General features: G+C 46.1%; 1 protein-coding gene across 11 annotated transcripts in view; it reads right to left on the bottom strand.

Moving 5' to 3' along the window:
- LOC135090928 (moesin/ezrin/radixin homolog 1-like) overlaps positions 1-21,851 on the bottom strand; it is an 81,387-nt gene that overhangs the window by 17,845 nt on the left and 41,691 nt on the right. For 6 of the 11 annotated variants that reach the window (XM_063988130.1, XM_063988132.1, XM_063988131.1 and 3 more), the window contains exon 2: positions 11,669-11,720. In XM_063988130.1, coding sequence (XP_063844200.1) covers positions 11,669-11,680 — 12 coding nt within the window. In that variant the 5' untranslated portion in view covers positions 11,681-11,720. The remainder of the gene's footprint in view (positions 1-11,668; positions 11,721-21,851) is intronic. The other 5 variants (XM_063988134.1, XM_063988136.1, XM_063988127.1 and 2 more) reach the window with 1 other exon arrangement.

Below are 21,851 nucleotides of genomic sequence, written 5' to 3'. Positions count from 1 at the left end.
ACAGCGCAACAGCCTTATCTCAAAGTAAGAATTCATTAATCCAACGAGACAAGGAACAATGAAATCATCCATCCCTAAGGGCTCATTCATCGCGTGGGAGGAAGAACAAACCACACTTACCCGGACCTTCCTATCATTACTGCTTGGGGTGACTGAGAAGTTAGGTATGTCTGGCTACCTACTACACCCGTGTGTGTGTGTGTGTGTGTGTGTGTGTGTGTGTGTGTGAGAGAGAGAGAGAGAGAGAGAGAGAGAGAGAGAGAGAGAGAGAGAGAGAGAGAGAGAGAGAGAGAGAGAGAGAGAGAGAGAGAGAGAGAGAGAGAGAGAGAGATGAGAACGCACGTGGCAACATAAATACTACTCAGTGCCCTTCTTTCTCAAGTCATAGTGAATACAAAAAGCAGCTCATATGAAACTTTAGTTTACAGGACGGGGGAAAGAACTTCAAACCCACGAGGGAGGATACATAGGACAGGGTGGGGTCAGTGGGCGGGGGTGACGGAGAAAGGAACGGCGGGAGGGATGGGCCGGTGGGGGTGAAGGAGGAGGGAGAGGAGAGAGAGAGAGAGAGAGTGAGAGAGAGAGAGAGGAGGGGGGAACTGAACCAAGGCAGCGACCGTTGAGGCGGTTGCTGACTCACGACGTCGCTCTTCCTCCTACAGCTCCTCCCTCTCCCTCCTTTCCTCCCACTTCCCTCACACCCACCTCTTCTCCCTTATCCTCTCTCCCCCTGAAACGCGCGCTCACCAGCCAGCCGCCTCTTGCGTAACAAAGCCATGCCACACGGGATATTTCCTTCCTCCTCGCTAGCTATTTTCTTGCATTCACTGGTGCATGGTCGCCACCGAGGAAGACATGCAGCAGGGAGAGGGGGAAAACAATGCAGGCTCTCCACGCCTCCCCTCTAGCCAGCCAGCCAGTCCTTCATGAAGTTCATGTGTCCTGTACGGAACGAGCTGTGCTGGTCCCCTCATAAGCGCAAACACTATCCATCTCACAGTACAGACCGGATACCGGATGGCTGATGTGGCGTGAGATATGAGTGTAATCTGAGAGAGAGAGAGAGAGAGAGAGAGAGAGAGAGAGAGAGAGAGAGAGAGAGAGAGAGAGAGAGAGAGAGAGAGAGATTGTGCCGCCAGCAAGCCCCTCATTCCCTTTTCCCGGCACGTCACACTCGCTCACCAAGCCGGGGATGAGGGCGGCGTAGAACTCGAAGTCTGAGCGTCTCCGCGGGGTGAGGATAATCTCTTGCAGCAGGTCCAGCACCTGTTGGTCGCGACCTGACCACCGTCGTAGCAGGCTGTTGTTTCGTGCCTGTGCCTCCGCACGCCTGCAGTGGGAGCAGTGGCGAGGCAAAGGGTTGTTGCCGAGGGTCAGCACTGGGTCGTTCAGGTCTTGCGGGATAACATTAGGTGCCGTGGCGGCCAGGAAGGCGGCGCACTCCTCATCGCTCGCCTCAAGGTCGTCATCGTCCTCAGACATGCGGTAACTGGCCCGCCGTCCCCCCAGCAAGTTTTTCATTCGTTGGGTCATACCTGTCCGCGGCCCGCAGCACCACGCCCTCACTCACGCCACGAGGGATAAGCACCATGGAAGGGGCGCAAGTCAAAGCTGGGGCCACGATCTGTCACAGAACTGACACGCCACCAGGCAGCAGCCTGACGGCTGTCACCGGTGTCCACCTGTCACAGTGCCTTGCGGCGGGAGCCATAAGGGCACACAAACACACAACACAAGCCAGCGTTTGACGTCTATCAGAGAAACAGGTGGCAGAAGGCGGGAAGCGAGTGCCAGCCCGAGGCAGTCTTGGTGGTACTCCAAAGCAGACTGGAGGGCTCTGGGATAAGAGGCCGAGAAGTGAGACGCCAGAAGCCTTTAATCTCTGCAGAGCCACGCACAGCACACTCAAGAAACCCGCCAGAAAACCCTGCGGAATATTTATAGCCATGTTTGTGTTGGTGGCCATTCTCTCTTTAAAACATGTGACCAATCACTGTTTCTTAATCTGTCTGGTCAAAAGATAAAAATGATGTTGGCCGTCTCGCCCAGCCTGTCACGGCCATCAAGGATATTGAGGGCATATGTCTCTGGGACTTGGGATACGTGACAGCTCGACCCACTACACTGCAACACGGGCACAACTGAACGTGATGATTTCAGCAACAATATGAGTCAACATCATGAAAATGTGACGTGGACTGTCTTAGAGGAGACCCATTCCACCACGAAACCTCGCCTTCGCACCTCACCACCAGGGCTGCTGCATGCATCTAGCTTTCAAGGCTTGTCCCTCGGGGTGAACCAGAACGTGACTACACCTACTGACGAAACAATAAAAGTCACGGCCGCTCCAACATGTATGAAGAGTTGAAAATAAATCAAAAGGCGAGAAATACAGACAAGACAATCTTAGGCTCCTGAGTAATGGCCTCGGGGAACCACTCAGAGGGAGTTTAAAAATACATCGTAATCTACACTGAAACGTCAGCACTTGAGGCTTGGAGGATCGGGAGGGTGCGGGGGGGCCGGAGACGAAGAGGGAAGGATACATGATGAAAAAGGGACTCGGTAACATAGGGATGGATAGATAGAAGAGGGAGAACAAAACAGTGGCGACCATGATGCGCACAATACAGCACAATGGTCTTATTCAATCACTACTTCCACTTCGTCCTTTTCAGATTCAGGCGACGTAACCTTCTGTTCCCGACTTTCCATACTGAATAAGGTATACAGCTTTCTCCCTTCTCCTTCCTCCTAATTTATCTTCAATTCTTTATTTAATCTGATTGAGGAAGTGACATAGTAAGTGAACTCTCTCTCTCTCTCTCTCTCTCTCTCTCTCTCTCTCTCTCTCTCTCTCTCTCTCTCTCTCTCTCTCTCAACGGCCATGTTTGAGGTTGTTTCATTTATTTATTTTATTTATTTAGTTATCTTTTACTTGCATCCAATCAGTCCTTGTTTTATTTTCTTAGAAGGAAAGGGAGAGAGGGAGGGATGGAGGGAAGGAGGGAGGAGTGGTGAGAGGAAAGGACGGAAAAAATAGGGCAGAGAGAGAGAGAGAGAGAGAGAGAGAGAGAGAGAGAGAGAGAGAGAGAGAGAGAGAGAGAGAGAGAGAGAGAGAGAGAGAGAGAGACGTAAACAAATAGGATGGAGGAAGGAGACCAGAGTGAGAAGCTGGAAGGTGAAGGAAGACGTGAGAGAAAAGAAAAGGAAAATCAAGAGTAAAAGGGGAAAGGAAAGAAGAAAATTATACACGAGATCAGGCTCATGTATAATTTTCTCCTTTCTGTGAGGATGAACAATGAGACCCAGTGCTTGTCATCTCTCTCTCTCTCTCTCTCTCTCTCTCTCTCTCTCTCTCTCTCTCTCTCTCTCTCTCTCTCTCTCCATCTCATTTCACTCTCCGTCTGTCTAAACACAAAATTTCTACTTGACATACGAGTATACGCACGCACGCACGCACGCACGCACACACACACACACACACAGACAGACAGACAGACAGACAGACAGACAGACAGACAGACAGAGAGAGAGAGAGAGAGAGAGAGAGAGAGAGAGAGAGAGAGAGAGAGAGAGAGAGAGAGAGAGAGAGAGAGAGAGAGAGAGAGAGAGAGAGAGAGAGAGAATAAAAAAAATGTGCAAAGAAAACAATAAAAACAAACACGAATAAAATATAGCGAGAAAAGCTGAGAAAATCAGAAAGCGTGTCAAGAGAACTGTTCACAATGAAAAAAATAAAATAATAAAAATAGACGAAAATAAATGTAAATACGTAAGTTTAGATGGCTGAGAGAGAGAGAGAGAGAGAGAGAGAGAGAGAGAGAGAGAGAGAGAGAGAGAGAGAGAGAGAGAGAGAGAGAGAGAGAGAGAGAGAGAGAGAGAGAGAAGGGGGGCCAAGCCTGTGACAAACAACAAAATTGCTAAACAAACAAACGCTGACGGGAACTTATGTCGACCCAAAAACCCCGAAGAGGAGAGGGTGCTGTAAGCCTCCTCCTCTTCCTCCTCCTCTTCTTCCTCCCCCTCCTCCCCTATCATTACCAGAACCTTCTCCCCTTCCACTCTTGCTCCTCTTCTTCGTCCCCTTCATTCCCTTACCATTCTCCAATTCCTCCTCCTCCTCCTCCTTCTCTACCCTCAGCAAAATCCTCTCCTTCTCCCCCTCCTGCTTCTCTTCCTTTCCTTTACCCTTTTCCCTTTCACCTTCCCTTACGTATCTCCTCCGCCTCCTCTTCTATCATCACTAAAACTCTCTTCCCCTCCTACTCTTCTTCCTCTTCTTCATCCCCTTGGCTTTCCTCCCATTTCCCCTCCTCCTCTTCCACCGCCACCACCACCACCAGCATGAGAGCATTATACAGGTCAAGAACACACACACACACACACACACACACACACACACACACACACACACACACACACACACACACACACACACACACACATTTCACTCATCATGGTTACTATTCACGGCAGTCATTCATTATACATAGTTTTTACATAGTCTCCGTTCAACATATATTTACATTCAGTATGGCCTTTGGGTATCCAGGCATATACAAGTCATAAAGGCGTCAGAGTGAGGCTGCAACACGCGTCGTGACGTCAATATTGCACGTGGTGAATACATCCAGAGATTATGGTTCCTTTCACGGTGACGGACGAAAAGTTAAGGGAGAAAATACAGAGAATTGCCAAGGGAATCGATTAAAGTGGAAAAGAAACTAGGGAAGGGAAGGGAAGGGAACTGGAGGAGGAGGAGGAGGAGGAGGAGGAGGAGGAGGAGGAGGAGGAGGAGGAGGAGGAGGAGGAGGAGGAGGAGGAGGAGGAGGAGGAGGAGGAGGAGGAGGAAGGAAGGAAGGAAGAGGGAGGAGGACAGATCATCTCAACTTTTGGAAATGAAGAAAGATCTCTCTCTCTCTCTCTCTCTCTCTCTCTCTCTCTCTCTCTCTCTCTCTCTCTCTCTCTCTCTCTCTAAGAGAGAGAGAGAAAATCAATGCTAACCTATAAGATAAACATTACATTAACAACAACAACAACAACAACAACAACAACAACACACTCAAAATCACTAATAACAATGATGACACCAACCCAACACGTAACACAATCACACTAAGGACACCAGCAATGCTAAAAACTAAAACCCAGGCATCGTTCAAGGTAAGGTGGCTGCAATTAACACACGTGAGAACACCTGTAAACAAATTATGAGTGTTTCGCATCACTAGTATAGTCCCCCCTTTAATGACTTTTTATGGAGGGGAGCTGGCACGTGCAGGTAAAGGTAATGGTGATGTGAATTAGTGTATACATACAGACGTGTACTGATGATTTGCAGGAATGACTCAGTTTTTTTTATTTATTTATTTTTTTTTTTGGTGTGTGTGTGTGTGTGTGTGTGTGTGTGTGTGTGTGTGTGTGTGTGTGTGTGTGTGTGTGTGTGTGTGTGTGTGTGTGTGTGTGTGAGAGAGAGAGAGAGAGAGAGAGAGAGAGAGAGAGAGAGAGAGAGAGAGAGAGAGAGAGAGAGAGAGAGAGAGAGAGAGAGAGAGAGAGAGAGAGAGAGAGAGAGAGAGAGAGACTCGGAGACAGGCAGACGAACAGACATACAGAAGACAGAGCGGTGGAGGAAGTGACCTCAAAAACAGGTTGAGATCGACGTCACGAAAGAACCTAATCTCTCTCTCTCTCTCTCTCTCTCTCTCTCTCTCTCTCTCTCTCTCTCTCTCTCTCTCTCTCATAATGACGAGGAGTGTATGCGCCCCACGTATGAGGTCTGACTCATTATTAATTTCCTAACATAGTTTATTACTACACGAAGCACTCCCATCAGCACGCAACGGTTATTTTTTACTCATCCTTACTTTCCTCTTATTATTACTCTTCTTTCTACTCTTCCACGGCTACAATCTTCGTCTTCCTCTCTTATTCCACCTCATATTACACCTCTTCCTCCAACAACATTTCCATCTCAGTTATCCAAATCAATCAAAAGTAATAAGTTAAAACAACAACAACAACAACAACAACAACAACAACAACAACAACAACAACAACAACAACAACAACAACAACAACAACAACAACAACAACAACAACAACAACAACAACAACAACAACAACAACAACAACAACAACAACAACAACAACAACAACAACAACAACAACAACAACAACTACTACTACTACTACTACTACTACTACTACTACTACTACTACTACTACTACTACTACTACTACTACTACTACTATTACTACTACCAGCACCACAGCCTCGTTTCTTCTTTCTCCATCATTTTTTTCTTCTTCTTCAACACACTTTCATAATTCCGCCAATGTTGCCAGATCTTTCAGTTTTCTTTAGTCTCATCCTTCTTATATCACAACCTCCTCTTTCTCTTCCTCTATTTCCACGTCGTATCTCATCCCTATTGTGTCCACCTCTTTCATGCAATAGTTAACCAGTATTCTCAATCATTCATCCCTTTCTATGGTAAACTCTGGAACTTCCTGCCTGCTTTTGTATTTCCCCCTTCCTATGACTTAAACTTTCAGGAGAGGTTTCAAGACACTTATCCCATATTTTATTTGTTTTTACCATCCTATCTGACATCTTATGGGAACTGGCAATAAGTGGGTCTTTTTTTTTTTTTGCTATTTTTTTTCCCTTGCCCAGTGGTCCTCTTACATAAAAAATTCTCTCTTCCTCCTTTTCCTCTGCTCCTCCCGTGTCCCGCAGCAATGCCTTCCTGTTATACACAGCTCTTTGCCAGGTAAGAGAACATGGTAGAACAGGTCATAGCCAGACCCAGACTCGCTATACAGGTTCTATACAGGTCTTCAAGGCTGGGAAGAACGACCTTTAGACACTACTACTACTACTACTACTACTACTACTACTACTACTACTACTGCAGCTTTTTTTTTCTCTTGCGGATTTCTTTTCATGTCTCCTTCTCCTCCTCCTCCTCCTCCTCCTCCTCCTCTACTTCTTCATAAGCTAATCAAAATTCACTAGAAAACATGTCATGATTTCTTTTGTTCATAGTATTCGTTATATTCTTCTTCCTATACAGACGTATAAGGATTTTTTTTTATGTGTGTGTGTGTGTGTGTGTGTGTGTGTGTGTGTGTGTGTGTGTGTGTGTGTGTGTGTGTGTGTGTGTGTGTGTGTGTGTGTGTGTGTGTGTGTGTGTGTTTTCTCATATCGTATTTTGTTAGCCATTTCTCTCTCTCTCTCTCTCTCTCTCTCTCTCTCTCTCTCTCTCTCTCTCTCTCTCTCTCTCTCTCTCTCTCTCTCTCTCTCTCTCTCTCAGTTCGCGGACATTTCAGATATGGAGGTGAGTGGGCTGGGCCTGTGATAAGCGGGCTTGCAAGAAATGGGCGTGGAGGTGTGGGTGGGAACATTAGGGCCTAGAATAAAAAGAGGGAAAGAAAGATACGTGGGTGAACATGGGTGGTGTGGGCCTGGGTGGGTGTACGTGTGGGTGGAGTAGGGAAGGTGTGGTTAGGTGTGGTGAAAATCGTGTGTGTGTGTGTGTGTGTGTGTGTGTGTGTGTGTGTGTGTGTGTGTGTGTGTGTGTGTGTGTGTGTGTGTGTGTGTGTGTGTGTGTGTGTGTGTGTGTGTGTGTGTGTGTGTGTGTGTGTGTGTGGGCGTATGTGGTGTTGATGTGGGCGTGATGGGTGGGGTTAAAGGGTCAGTGGGTGATGTCTGGGTGGTGATGACACACCCCAGTGCATTATGGGGCATGTGCACTCAAATAAACACACACACACACAGATGGAGGGCAGCACCGTGTGTGTGTGTGTGTGTGTGTGTGTGTGTGTGTGTGTGTGTGTGTGTGTGTGTGTGTGTGTGTGTGTGTGTGTGTGTGTGTGTGTGTGTGTGTGTGTGTGTGTGTGTGTGTGTGTGTGTGTGTGTGTGTGTGTGTCCCTTTTCCCATTCCTGTTTGTGACGACGATCAACAAACAAGTCATGCTGTTTATTATTGTCCTCCACTTTCTCCTCCTCCTCTTCCTCTTGTGTCCTTGATGTCCGGTGAAAAGAAGAAAACATTATCCGTTAAAAAAATAAATAAAATTATGATAATGGCGTTTTATTTTTTGGCCTCTACGATTTTTGTGTTGTAGTAGTAGTAGTAGTAGTAGTAGTAGTAGTAGTAGTAGTAGTAGTAGTAGTAGTAGTAGTAGTAGTAGTAGTAGTAGTAGTAGTAGTAGTAGCCATAAAACGCTGAGAACTTTCGCTTTTTTACTATTTTATCAGATTTGTCTCTCTCTCTCTCTCTCTCTCTCTCTCTCTCTCTCTCTCTCTCTCTCTCTCTCTCTCTCTCTCTCTCTCTCTCTCTCTCTCTCTCCACTTCACCCAAATTCAACACGACACAATACCACTAAGCCGTGTGTGTGTGTGTGTGTGTGTGTGTGTGTGTGTGTGTGTGTGTGTGTGTGTGTGTGTGTGTGTGTGTGTGTGTGTGTTTCAGTTTCTCCCTGTGTGGTACTTGTCTGTTTCTTGTTTGTTTCTCCTCCGTGCCACTTCAAGTCTCTCCATCTCTTCTCCCTTACCTCCCATTTCTCTATCCCCTTCTCCTGCATTCCTTCCACCACATCCTCCTTATTGCTACTCTACGTTGTTGTTGTTGTTGTTGTTGTTGTTATTTCCTCTTCTCATCATCCGCCTCTCCTTACTACTATCACTAATATCATTCCTTATTTTTCTTCTTCCCCTTTCTCTCATTATTACCAGTACTACTATTATTCCTCTTTCGTCTTCTTTTTCCTCCTCCTCCTCCTCCTCCTCCTCCTCTTCTCAGGGGATCACAACACCGCCATGACGTTATCAGTGAAAGTAACACCTGCCCTCACACCTCACGCCTCCTTCACCCTCGCCACGTGTCTGCTATTGTATTGCGTTTATTATTCAGAAACGCCATGATCCCCCTGACCTCCTGGTGTCCTAGTTAGTGTTTTGCTAGTGGCTTCTTTACCTTCGTTCGATTCTGCCCCAAGAACAACGCTAAGGAAGACTTCACCTAACCTAACACGAAATTAACCTTGCTTACTTTACTTACCAAACTCAAAACAACATTCAAATTTAACCCAATCTAAACCAACTTAGCTTATTTTATTAACTTAGCTTACTTTACCTAACAATTCAAATTAACCTAACATAACTAGCATCAAACTTAACTCAACCTAACCCAATCAAGCCGAACCTCACCCTATCTTACCTACCTAACCTAACCGAACCCAATCTAAAGTTACTATGCCTTGCCTAGCCTAACTTTACCTGTTTTCTAATCTAATATAATGTAACTGAACTCAATCTAACCAGCACAATGTCAACCATGCTTACCTATAAACTTTTGTACCCGAATTCGACTTAAGGTACAAATAGCGAGCATCTTCCCTACCCTACACCCTCGCATCCTCCCTAGCGGTCTGGTAGATAGATAAGTATCTGGGGAATACCTAGATACAGTAATTAGGGGTAACCCGGATGCTCGTCACGCCCGGGGGCGGGGATAATTCCCTGGCGCACGCTGAGACGGAGTGAGGCGCCGCAAGGAAAGGTAAGTTTAGGCCCTGCATGGTAAGATTGTGGTGGTGGTGGTGCTGGTGAAGATTGTGGTGGTGGTGGTGGTGGTGGTGGTAGCAAGAGCCTTACCGTCACCATTCATCCCCACCAATACAAGTTTATGTCCCCTCCACTCTTCCCCGCAGCCACAAAAACACGCCACACGCCACAATGCCAGGCCGCCGCGCTGCGAGGTGCCCTGCTGACGTGAGCAAACCACCACGATGTCCAAAGCCGCCCAGTCCCGCCCCGATTCCAGGATATCCACCAGGCCCGTATTGAAGCCTCTCTCTCTCTCTCTCTCTCTCTCTCTCTCTCTCTCTCTCTCTCTCTCTCTCTCTCTCTCTCTCTCTCTCTCTCTCTCTCTCCACAAAGATAATCAGGCGGGTTTTTATGGATCGTTTCTACACTGATGATGCAATCTTCAAAGTATTGCCAACTTATGTAAAACCCTTGAAAACCTCTATTCAGACGCTTCATTCTCTCTTTCTCCAAAACAATTTCCAAAGCCTACAATACCAATATGGCAGGGTCTCAAGGGTATTTTACACATTGATGACGCAGAACCCTTAAAAATGTCCCTAGAATAATGTAAACACCCTTAAAAACCTCAATATCTAAGAGACCTGTATTCTGCTCCTTCAGTCTCTCTCCACGATAGTTTTCAGTCAGGTTCTAAAGGGCCTTTCACACACTGATGACGCAGAATTCTTTTAAAACATCGCTAAAAATTATGTACACCTCGCTGTCCAACAGACCCGTAATCTGACGCTTCATTCTAATCTCCAAGACTGTTTCCAAATCCCACCAAGATAATCAGAAGGGTTCTCATGCGCATTTTTCCAACACTAACAACACCGAGTCTTTAAAATATCACTAGAATAAAGTCAACCCCTTTCAGAGCCTCAATAACGCTCACTACATTTGTCATATCAAATCGAGACAGGATGCTGAGTTGTCTGAAATATATCCCGTTGTCTCACCCGCCCCCCACCGCCCCCTTCAACTCCGCCTCCACCCGTGGAAACATCCTATACAGTACCACCGCCGTAAGGGGGTCCCGCCATGCCATCACAGGGGATCCGCGCCGCGCTGTGAAGGTCAACGGGTACAGTAAAGTCATGGTCGCGAGGAACACAAAAGAGGAACAAATATCAGTAGACTGGCTGGCCCTTATGACAATGTTTTTGATAAGGTGTACAGGAAACACGTGGGGAGGTGGAGGCGAGTAACATTCCACACGTACACCACTTCCACACTTACTTCCACCGTGTTTACCATTCCCCTCGTCGTAACTCCCTTGACTGATTGATTAAAAAAAAAAAAAGTGGTGGGCGAATGGGGGCGAGGGAATGCGCCGCAACATCGCGGTCATTCGCGGTCATGACGTCGCTAAAAAATGTGCAAAGCAACTCTCATGGTAGGTTAAAATAGTGACAGTAACAACTAAATTGTTTTAAGATAACAAAGATATAAAAGAAAATATAATATATCAGCGATAAGTGAACTGCTGGTATTTTAATGTATTAATTTCAGGTGAGGGGTAATGAATCACCTGGCAATTTTACATAACACTACTAAGCAGATGAGAGAAAACTGTAACCGAGAGAAAACACTAACATGGATGGCAGTGCAGTGCAGACTTATGCCCATCACTGTACATCCAACCCCACGCCCACTCTCCAGCCACTCCAATCTTGCAACGGAAAAAGTGTTCAGCGTTTCGAAACAACGCCCTTGGTTCAGTGTATTAATCAGTGACGTGCGTCGACTCCATAAGCTACACAACCAGCCATCTGAGGATTTTTTTTTCTTTTCTTATCTTCATTTTTTTTCCCATGTGTTTGATTCCCTGTAGTTAATCTCCGTACCGCCCCCCAACCACACACACGAGGTCCATTTCAAACTTTCATTTTTCACTTCATTTCACCTCAATATCTATCCATTAGTAATTCTGGTCTATTTTTTTCACTTAATTTCGTTTCAGCACCTCAATAATTCACCAGCAATTCTAAACAGGTTGATCCTACGTCCCCCAAGTCACCATAATCAAGCGGAGGCAAACCAGAACAAGAGATGCATGGTACTCACCGCTTTCGGCATCTTGATGACTGATGCGATACTCCCTTGGACTTGACACTATCTGGAGGAAGAGAAACTGTATTACCACTGAGAACACACACAGGCATTAACAAGCGGCACACACAAAGAAGTATGCCTTAACTCGTAATTACTGGATGGATGAAGAGAAGTAATGTTCTGATGAAAACTTGTCACCACGCCCAGACATCAGAGTAATAAATAAACCATGTGTTACACGTACCACTGAGAACACACACAGGCATTAACAAGCGGCATACACAATGAAGTATGCCTTAACTCGCAATTACTGCATGGATGAAGGGAAGTAATATTCTGATGAAAACTTGTGGCCACGCCCAGCCATCAGCAACAAACGCTGCATTACCAACTGAGAACAGACAGGGGCATTACTAAACATGAACGCTGTAAACTAAGCAATTACTAGATAGGGCGAAGCAATGATCTAATGAAAACACGGCCAGGAGGAGGAATCAGTATCAGGTATCAATGAGAACAAGCCCCGCCATCAGTATTAAACACTGTACTACCACTGACACCAAACACGAGCATTAACAAGCAACATGAACACAATGACCTTTCCCTTAAGTCGTAATTATTGGATGAAGAGAAAATTATTTTTAATCAAAACACACCCAGGAGAAAACAGTATTACGTATCAATGAGAACACTCCCTCCGCAAATAAGCACTGTATTTTGAAACACTAAGCCCTCATTACATATATTTCCAAAGACCATAGAGATGACTGATCGGATTTTCATGAGTGTTCTTTCTCCTACTGATGGTGAAGCATCTTGCTAAACTATCACTGAAATCAGACAAAACCCAGTAACTTTCACCTTTCACGGATTTAAAAGTAATCGAAATAAGGCACCAAAACAAAAGAATACAAGCAAGTGAAGCACGAGAAAAGTACCATCACAGTAACCATTCGGAGGAAAACAGTTAGCAAAAGAAAGATTTATTTTAAAACAAGAATATCAGGGAAAGAAGGCATGGCAGTGAATGGAGGACATGGAAATAAGTACTGGAGGGGGCAGCAAGGTGAGCATGGCCTGTTCTTGCCAAACCTTGCACTACACATTTAAGGACAAGCACGGTCATAGGATAAGGTCATAGGATAAGATCACAGGATAAGGTCACAAGGTCAAAGTTTCCCTGCCTCAAAGATAAACACGCAATATATATGTCAGCAGGGCACAGTGACACTTTCCCCGAGCCATGTTTTCTTTTTCAAGCATAATAAACACCCGCACCTTCCAAGGGTAGTGGTCTGGCACGGAGCCAACACACGGCACACCCTCCCTGCCTCCCACAACCCGCGCCCCGCACCGCTGTCACTGCCCCGCCCCACCCACACCTGACCCTCCCTCCCTTCAGACAGACACACAGAGACAGAAGACTGAAAGATAGATAAAGAGACAGACCTCCACATCACACATCTGTATAGACATCTAATTTTTCGCAGAACAATGGATAGACACGCTTCCCTACCCAACCACACACACCTTCATACCTCTCCTCTCTCCGTGTCCAGTTCCCCCCTCCCATGCACCTCCATACGCCCTAACCAACACAGAAACAGATGAATGAATAGACAGATCGATAAAGTGATATATAGACAGACAACAACACTAACCACAGAATCTCACAACAAATAAGACACAAATCATTAACAAAACCACAACACAACAATACTTAACCACCCCATCTAAAACACGCATCCCAACACAACCATTGCAATCTCTCCCAAACTCATTCTATCGCATCTGAACCCAAAACCCAGCCAACACTAGTCCCCTTCACCTCCCTCAAGCCGCCCACGCAACCCTCGCCATGCAACACGTGGCTACACCTGACCTTCGACTGGCTACACACGTACACACACGCACAACAGCGGCGTGACACGGAACAAGGAGAGGATAATCTGATTACATCCCCGAGAGACCGAGAGAAAACAGATGTTGCAAGCCGACAGAGAGATGGAGAGGGAAAGGGAGAGGGAAACAGCAGCACGATTTCGGCAAGAGAAATGAGGGGGTGAAATAAAAGGTGAGAGGGAAAGGAGAACAGGAAGAGAGGGGGAGGGAGAGGGAGAGGAAACAGTGGCACGATTTCGGCAAGAGAAATGAGTGGACGAGTGAGAGTGAGAGGTATGATTTAGGTAAGATTAGTAAGGGATGAAATAAAAGTTGAGAGGGAAGGAGAGCAGAAAGAGGAAGCAAGGTAAAGGTGGGAAAAAAGTGAAAGAAAAAGAAGAAACGTAGGTAAGTTGAGACGAGAGGCGGAAGGTGAGAGGGGCGGAGGAAGGAGTAAGAGGAGGGAGGAAAGGAGAGAGTGTGAGAGTGAGAGGGAGGTCAGAAGGGAGGCGTGACCGTGACCCCCGGGCTGAATACCAATACACCTGACTCACGCAACACACGTCAATTTGCATACACAATGCCAACACTGGTATGCAATACAGGTACAGAAACTAGACAGGTACGGAACATAGATACTGCACGCAAAACAAATATGAAACACAGGTGCAGAGACAATACAGATAAGGAAGACAGGAACACTGGTATGAAACACAGGTGCAACACTACACAGGTACACGGGACTGAGAAGCGCAAACACAGGTAAACTCTATACCCAGCACTGCACAGGTAGAAACACACAAGTGAACAATTCGTACAACATAAGCACATGAGTAATATAAGTACACAAAAGTAATGTAAGCCTGGGAAAGCAACACTACCAGAACACCAGAACATTGCGCGCGCGCACACACACACACACACACACACACACACACACACACACACACACACACACACACACACACACAACTACCACCACTGCATGACACCCTCCTCTCCTCTCCTCTCTGCCTAACGCGCTGCGGACACATGCAATTAAGGTGTCGTACCCATGACAGTATTTAAGCTGAGGGAAATGTAAAGGGTTGTGGGTCAAGGGACGACTCACCACGACTCTTCTCCCCTTCCTACCCTGATGAAAAGAGGTGGTGTGGTGGTGGTGGTGGTGTTATTCCTTCTTCTCCTTCTCCCCCTCCTCCTCTCACTTTAGTTAGTTTACATTAGATAGTTTAGTTTACCAAGTCTCGTAAGGGCCAAAGGCTATTATCTAGTATTCTATTTCTTTTCTTCTTCTCCTCCTCCTCCTCCTCTTTCTCCACCACTCCCGCATCAGTACACATCAAAGTACATGCATTCCTTAGTTACCAATATCATCTATCATTATCACTCCTAGTCTTCCAATAATCCTACTCCAACATAAAAAAAAAAAAAAAAAAAGTTAGTTCTTTCACTCCTACTCTTCAATAACTCTTTCTATGCTAATCCCTCCACTCCTGCGGCGGGTTCCTTCACCTCACCAGCAGTAGGTAACTCAGCCAGCTCCCTAGAGGCTTGTGCGTCATCATTTATCGGCGAGGTGAGTGGGTGGGGCCGGATGAGGGTGGATCAGAGCGGTGCGGGCAGGGTGCCAATCTGCCGCCCCGCTGGACAAGTGGTGTTGACATTGCCTGACGCGACCCTCATCAAGGTTGGCATTTCTCTTCGTACTCTTATTTCGTGTTCTCTTCCTCCTCCTCCTCCTCCTCCTCCTCTCTCTCTCTCTCTCTCTCTCTCTCTCTCTCTCTCTCTCTCTCTCTCTCTCTCTCTCTCTCTCTCTCTCTTTATTTCACAAGGCTGCCACTTCTCTCACCATTTATTTTAGTGCCTTTTGTTATTACTCAGGTTTTAAGGGTTGGTATTCCTCCTCTTTCTCTTGTTTTCATGTCTCCTCTTTTCTTTTTTTCCATCATGCCTCCTCCATCTTCCTTTTTTCCTCTTTCCTCGTTTTAAATTCTAACATTCCTTCTCTTCCTCTCGTTTCCATGTCTCCACTTATTTTCGTTCTAAAGGTTGCATTCCACCTCTTACTTTAATTTCCTGTCCTCTTCCTCTCACTCTCTCTTTTTAGATTACAAGCCAGGCATGCGTCCTTTTAATTCTTAATTTCATGCTATTTTCACTTTTTTTTTTTTAAGTTTGACATTGACACTTTTACTCTATTTACTCCGACCTGTTTCGTTTTTAAAAGACAGACATTTCTTCTCTTACTTTATTTATTGTTATTTTTTTTCTATATCCTCTCATTCTGCTTCTTTCATTTCCACCTCCCCTCACGTCCATTTAATATCTGACGCACTCTAATGAAAACTGGCAACTCTCTCTCTCTCTCTCTCTCTCTCTCTCTCTCTCTCTCTCTCTCTCTCTCTCTCTCTCTCTCTCTCTCTCCCCTTCAGTTCTCATCACTAGTTTGGCTTCATCTCTTGTCCATTTGTTTTCCTTCCTTTTCTTATCACTTCAATTTATCTTTTCTTTCTCATTTCATAATCTTTCTTATTCCTGTCATCGTCCACCACTACCACCACCACCATCACCACCACTACCACCACCACCATTACTACCACCAACCTCTCCTTATTCTCCTCTCCTATTCATATTTCTTCCCTCCTCCTCCTCCTATTTCTCTTCCTTCCTTCCCTTCCTCCTCTTTTTTCTCCCATACCTCCCTCCTCCTCCCCTCCTCCTATTTCTCTTCCTTCTTTCCTCCTCCTCCTCCTCTTCAGTCTCTTCCTCATCACAAAACAAACCGCAGCCATACAACTAACTCCCAGAACCGCTACACACACACACACACACACACACACACACACACACACACACACACACACACACACAGTCCATTACAGATGTTGGTCAGGTAATCCAGGGCCCGACCAATCACTCCCCACGCCTGCCTCACCTGAACTGCCGTGGGACCTGCTTCGCCAACACCACCACCACCACCACCACCACCGCCGCCTCAGCCTCTCACTCACGCCCTCCCTTCACACTACATCCACGAGACTTCGATTTATTGCTCCCTTTCTCCTGCGGTGTGGTAGTTTTTGCTCCCCCTCTTCATGCCTTCATTCCTCAGCCTTCTTTTCCCTTCCCATCACCTATTACTTCATCTTTTCCTCTTCCTCTTGGGGTCAGTGTTCTCTTTTCTCTTCCTCATCTTATCACAACCCATTTCTGTGCCACCACATCACTTCCTCGTCTTCATCGCCTCCTTCTCTCAGTGCCTTCTCTTCCCCCTGTCTTCTTTTATCATCATATCCTATTCTTGCACAACCATTACCTCATCCTCTTCTTTATCGACTTCTTCCTTCAGTACCTTTTTCTCCTTTTCTTTCATCATATTCTATTATTGCACTACAACTTCCACCTCTTCCTCTTTATCGCCTCCTTCCTTCAGTACCACCTCTTCCTCCTCTTTCACCATATCCTATTCTTGTTACCATCACCACCACCGCCACCACTACCACCTCTCTCGTTCTCTCCTATTCGTCCACCACCACCACCACCACCACCACCACCACCGCCGCCGCCTGCTCCTCGCCCCAGCACACATTTTCCGCACACTTGGCGGGAGGGAGCGGGGTGGCGTTGAAAATACAAGGTTGCGGCAACAGACTCCCTCTTAATAAAGGGCACCTATGTAATCAGCAGTCCCTCTACCGTTCCCCGTGTAACTGTTCCCGCTATTCGCCTCTTCTCGCCACGCCGCCACCACCGCCGCCACCGCCACCGCCACCCCCACCATCATCATTACGTTCTCCTCCTCTTTTGCTTTTATTTCTTCTTCCGTCTTGTCCCTTTGTTACTTCTATTATCTTTTGTTCTTTCTTTGCATCCCTCCTCTTTATGTTTTCTTCTTCCTCGTCCTCCAACACCACCTCCACCTCCTCTACTGTTTCTACCACGTTTGTTATAATGCTTTCTTCTTCTTCTTCTTCTTCTTCTCCCCCCTCCTCCTCCTCCTCCTCCTCCTCCTCCCTCGTTGTTTGTTCTTCCTTTGTCCTCCTCCTCCTCCAAGGGCACAAAGGCTGAACCCGTTACTCTTGTTTTTATTTACCAACATCACCTTTTTTCTTTTTAACCCGACAGCAGTGCCACCGTGCAGGCAGCTCAGGTGTGTGTGTGTGTGTGTGTGTGTGTGTGTGTGTGTGTGTGTGTGTGTGTGTGTGTGTGTGTGTGTGTGTGTGTGTGTGTGTGTGTGTGTGTGTGTGTGTGTGTGTGTCCCTCGCGGCGGCAACGCAACACGCCGGGACGGGAGAAAGGTAGAAAGGTGTAATGTGTTAGCGGCAAGCCACCTGTTGTTGCTACCTGTGCTGCTTGTCTGTTTCTTGTGGGTAAGGGGAAGGGAAGGGGAGGGAAAGGGGAAAGGAGGGGAAGGGAAGGGATGAGAACAATTGGGAAGGGAGGGGATGCGAACGAATGGGAAGGGAAGGAAAGGGAAAGGAATGGATGAGAACGAATGAGAAGGGAAGGTAGAGATGAGGAGACAAGATAAGCGAGAAGAGAACGGAAGGGAAGAGAAAGGTACGGAGTGAGTGATTGGTTTGGTATTCTGGCGACGCGAGGATTAGATCGAATCGCGCCGAACAAAAGGAAAAGGAGGGAGAAGAAAAGGAGAGGGCATGTAATTCAAGGAGGCGGAAAAGGAATAGAAAACAACGGGAAATTGAATGAAAAAGAGAAAAGAGGGCAGATAGGCGCGACCCGATAAAAATAAAGTAAAATAAATAAATAAGATAGCAGGTAGGACAAGTCAAGTGAAGTGAACCAAGGGGAGAGAAACAAACCACACACAAAGTTTACATCATACAACACATCGCTCATCACCTCACCCTATCACGACCACCACCACCACCACCACCAACAACAACAACAACAACAACAACCCTAATCCAGTTCGATACCCGGTGAGGGGACGAAAGGAGTAAGGGGACAGCACGTGACACCCTCCTCCTCCTCCTCCTCCCTTGCCTCTCCCTCGTCAAGGCCACAGCAAGGGGACAGAGGGGAAAAAACACGACCAGTTGCTTAGTGGTGGAATGTTCCCAGCGACAGAAGCCTTGATGGTTGCGGCGGATGACAGACGGCGCCTAACCTTTGCAGCGGCACGCGGGAACCTGATGGTGGCGCTGACGGGGAATGCGCTGCTCGTATTGATGATGTTATGTTGGTTATTGCTGTGTATTGTTTGTTTTTTCTTGTGATTATGAGCCCGCACAATAACGACGAATGAAAGGTTAAACGACAAAAGGTAGTAATAGTTTTCTTCTTTTTTTTTCTTATTTCTTTTTCTTCTTATTGACACATTGGAGAAAAAAAGTAACAATAGAATATAAAATCAACTACATACCATTACATACATCTCAGACACGAATTGAAGGTAAACACAAAAAAGAAAACGGAACAAATTACACACAATGACTTGAGCTCAGACAAAAGAAAAAAAAAAAAGATAGAATATATAAAGCGGGTCGTTATGATTCACCTCCTATACACCTTCACCCAGAGGAAAAGACGCGTACGACTTTTTCCCCCTTTTTTCCCCTTTTTTTCCGGAAATCGTCCTTGAAGTTAGGCACCTGAGTCATTAGCCAAGGCCAGGTGGTACTCAAGCCAGGTAAGACACTGATGTACCTTACACCTTAGGATTAGTGGCGCAACACACACCTCAGAGTAACGTATCCCCCCCGCTCCCCGCCCCCTCTTTCTCTCTCTCTCCCGCAACCTCCTCCAGTTTTCTCAGTATCAAAATTAACAACAACAACAACAACAAGATCCACCAAGTGTTTTCATTCAAGGTCAAACACCCTGACCACCTCTCTCTCTCTCTCTCTCTCTCTCTCTCTCTCTCTCTCTCTCTCTCTCTCTCTCTCTCTCTCTCTCTCTCTCTCTCTCTCTCTCTCTCTCTCCTTGCAATGAAAACAAGCACGTAAACTTGAACAACCATAACAAACACGACAAAGTTAAAACCCTCCCACTAAACAAGCAGGTAATACATACATCACAAACAACAACAACAACAACAACAACAACACAATTCTCCTTCTCTTCCATACTTTACCCTTTTCCCAATCCACTACTCTCTCTCTCCCCTCACCACACCTCCATCTCCTCTCCTCTCTCCCCAAGACATGACACACAGACAGACAGACTGAGGCGAGGCACAAGCGAGCACTATCATTTATTTAGCCCTATTCAGCCCATTGCCTCCCCTGGACACAGGCTAGACACGTGAGTGGTGGGGCGGACACACACACACACACACACACACACACACACACACACACACACACACACACACACACACACACACACACACGTTGGCCACTAAAATCCATCTGGACAATAAACTCAATAAAACAAAATGGTTCACTTGTTACAAAACATTAAACATTAAACATTAGACGACAAAATAACAATACACGTAATAAAACAGATTCTCTCTCTCTCTCTCTCTCTCTCTCTCTCTCTCTCTCTCTCTCTCTCTCTCTCTCTCTCTCTCTCTCTCTCTCTCAGCATTCCCGGAAGGCACACACGGAAATGAAAAAAGATTCTAACATAACCACTTCACTTTAATTACTGTGTGTGTGTGTGTGTGTGTGTGTGTGTGTGTGTGTGTGTGTGTGTGTGTGTGTGTGTGTGTGTGTGTGTGTGTGTGTGTGTGTGTGTGTGTGTGTGTGTGTGTGTGTGCGTGCGTGCGTGTTGGTGAATATTCAAGTCTCTCTCTCTCTCTCTCTCTCTCTCTCTCTCTCTCTCTCTCTCTCTCTCTCTCTCTCTCTCTCTCTCTCTCTCTCTCTCCTTTTCTTCCATTCTGTCCCCTTCATTCCTCCACTTCCTTCCCTATCCTTAGTTTCCATCCATCTCCCTGTCATCTTCTCTCTTTCTACTTGTACATCCATGACTTCTCTTAATCTATCTTTGATCACCTGCCACCTTTCTACTTTCCCAAGCCTCCTATCTTGCTATCGCTCTTCCTGTTTTCCTCTTTCCCTATTCAAACGTCTTTCAAGGTCTTCATTTGCACGTATTTCCTTGCAAATTTTCCTCCCTTATTATTTAGTCTATTCCTCCTCCTCACGATCCCCCACCATAAAATGCATAAAATACCTCCTTCTTCCATCTGCGCACACACGCACACACACACACACACACACACCTGCCCTCCCACAATCCCCCAAACATACACACACATCCGTTCCAGTGTAGGCCTAGGCATCAGAAAACACAGGTAAGGTGGTATTAGTGCTGGGAACATGGCGAGACTGGGAGAGGAGTGGGAGTGGTAAGCGCTGAGATACACTAAGGAACACAAATGAAGAACAACATTAGATCTTTTAGCCTTGAGAGTTTGGTTGCTGGAAATTAGTTAATATGATGCGAGATGAAGGATAGTAAATGCAAAGGAGGTAGAGGAAGAAGAGATAGAAAAGTAAATAGACATGCATACACACATATATACATACATACATACATACATACATAAACAATAAATACAGGCAGGCAGACAGACACGGGAACCACAACATACCTAAATAACAACTTCCCAATTCAAACGCGTCCTCTCTCTCTCTCTCTCTCTCTCTCTCTCTCTCTCTCTCTCTCTCTCTCTCTCTCTCTCTCTCTCTCTCTCTCTCTCTCATCAAACTTTATACAACTTCACTCAAAACTCGGAGCGGATGAATTACCGTAATGAAAATAAACTCGTAAATTCAAGATGTCAATAATACATTTCTGCTGGTGAATGAAATAAATGTACGAGTGAGTGAGTGAGTGAATTGAAGATCAGTAAATAAGAGTGGCAGTATATGTGTAGTAAATAAGCGAGCGAGTGAAAGGACATGAGTAAATTAGAGTGAAAGCGAATGAGTTGAACTATGAGACAGTGAGTGAGTTTGGATTAAGGCAACAAATAAGAAGACAAAATGAGTGAGTCAATGAGTGAGCGTGGACTGAGACAAATAACCGACAAAGTGATCGAGTGAGTGAGTGTGGATCAAGACAACAAAAGAAGACCAAGTAAGTGAGAGAGTGAGTGTGGATTAAGCCAGTGAGCAGCCAGACACAGGTGAGGCGGCGCAACACAACACTGAATGGAATGCTGCACGAGAAGAAAAGGGAGGACTTGGAACTTTCTTCATTCTTGTTTTATCTTCATTTCTTTCAGGACGTTGCCACTTGTTAATGGCGGAGAAAGTCTCTCTCTCTCTCTCTCTCTCTCTCTCTCTCTCTCTCTCTCTCTCTCTCTCTCTCTCTCTCTCACACACACACACACACA

The sequence above is a fragment of the Scylla paramamosain genome, chromosome 36 (genome assembly GCF_035594125.1).
Source record: "Scylla paramamosain isolate STU-SP2022 chromosome 36, ASM3559412v1, whole genome shotgun sequence".
NCBI classification, from domain to species: domain Eukaryota; kingdom Metazoa; phylum Arthropoda; class Malacostraca; order Decapoda; family Portunidae; genus Scylla; species Scylla paramamosain.
This window is presented reverse-complemented; position numbering and strand designations above follow the sequence as displayed.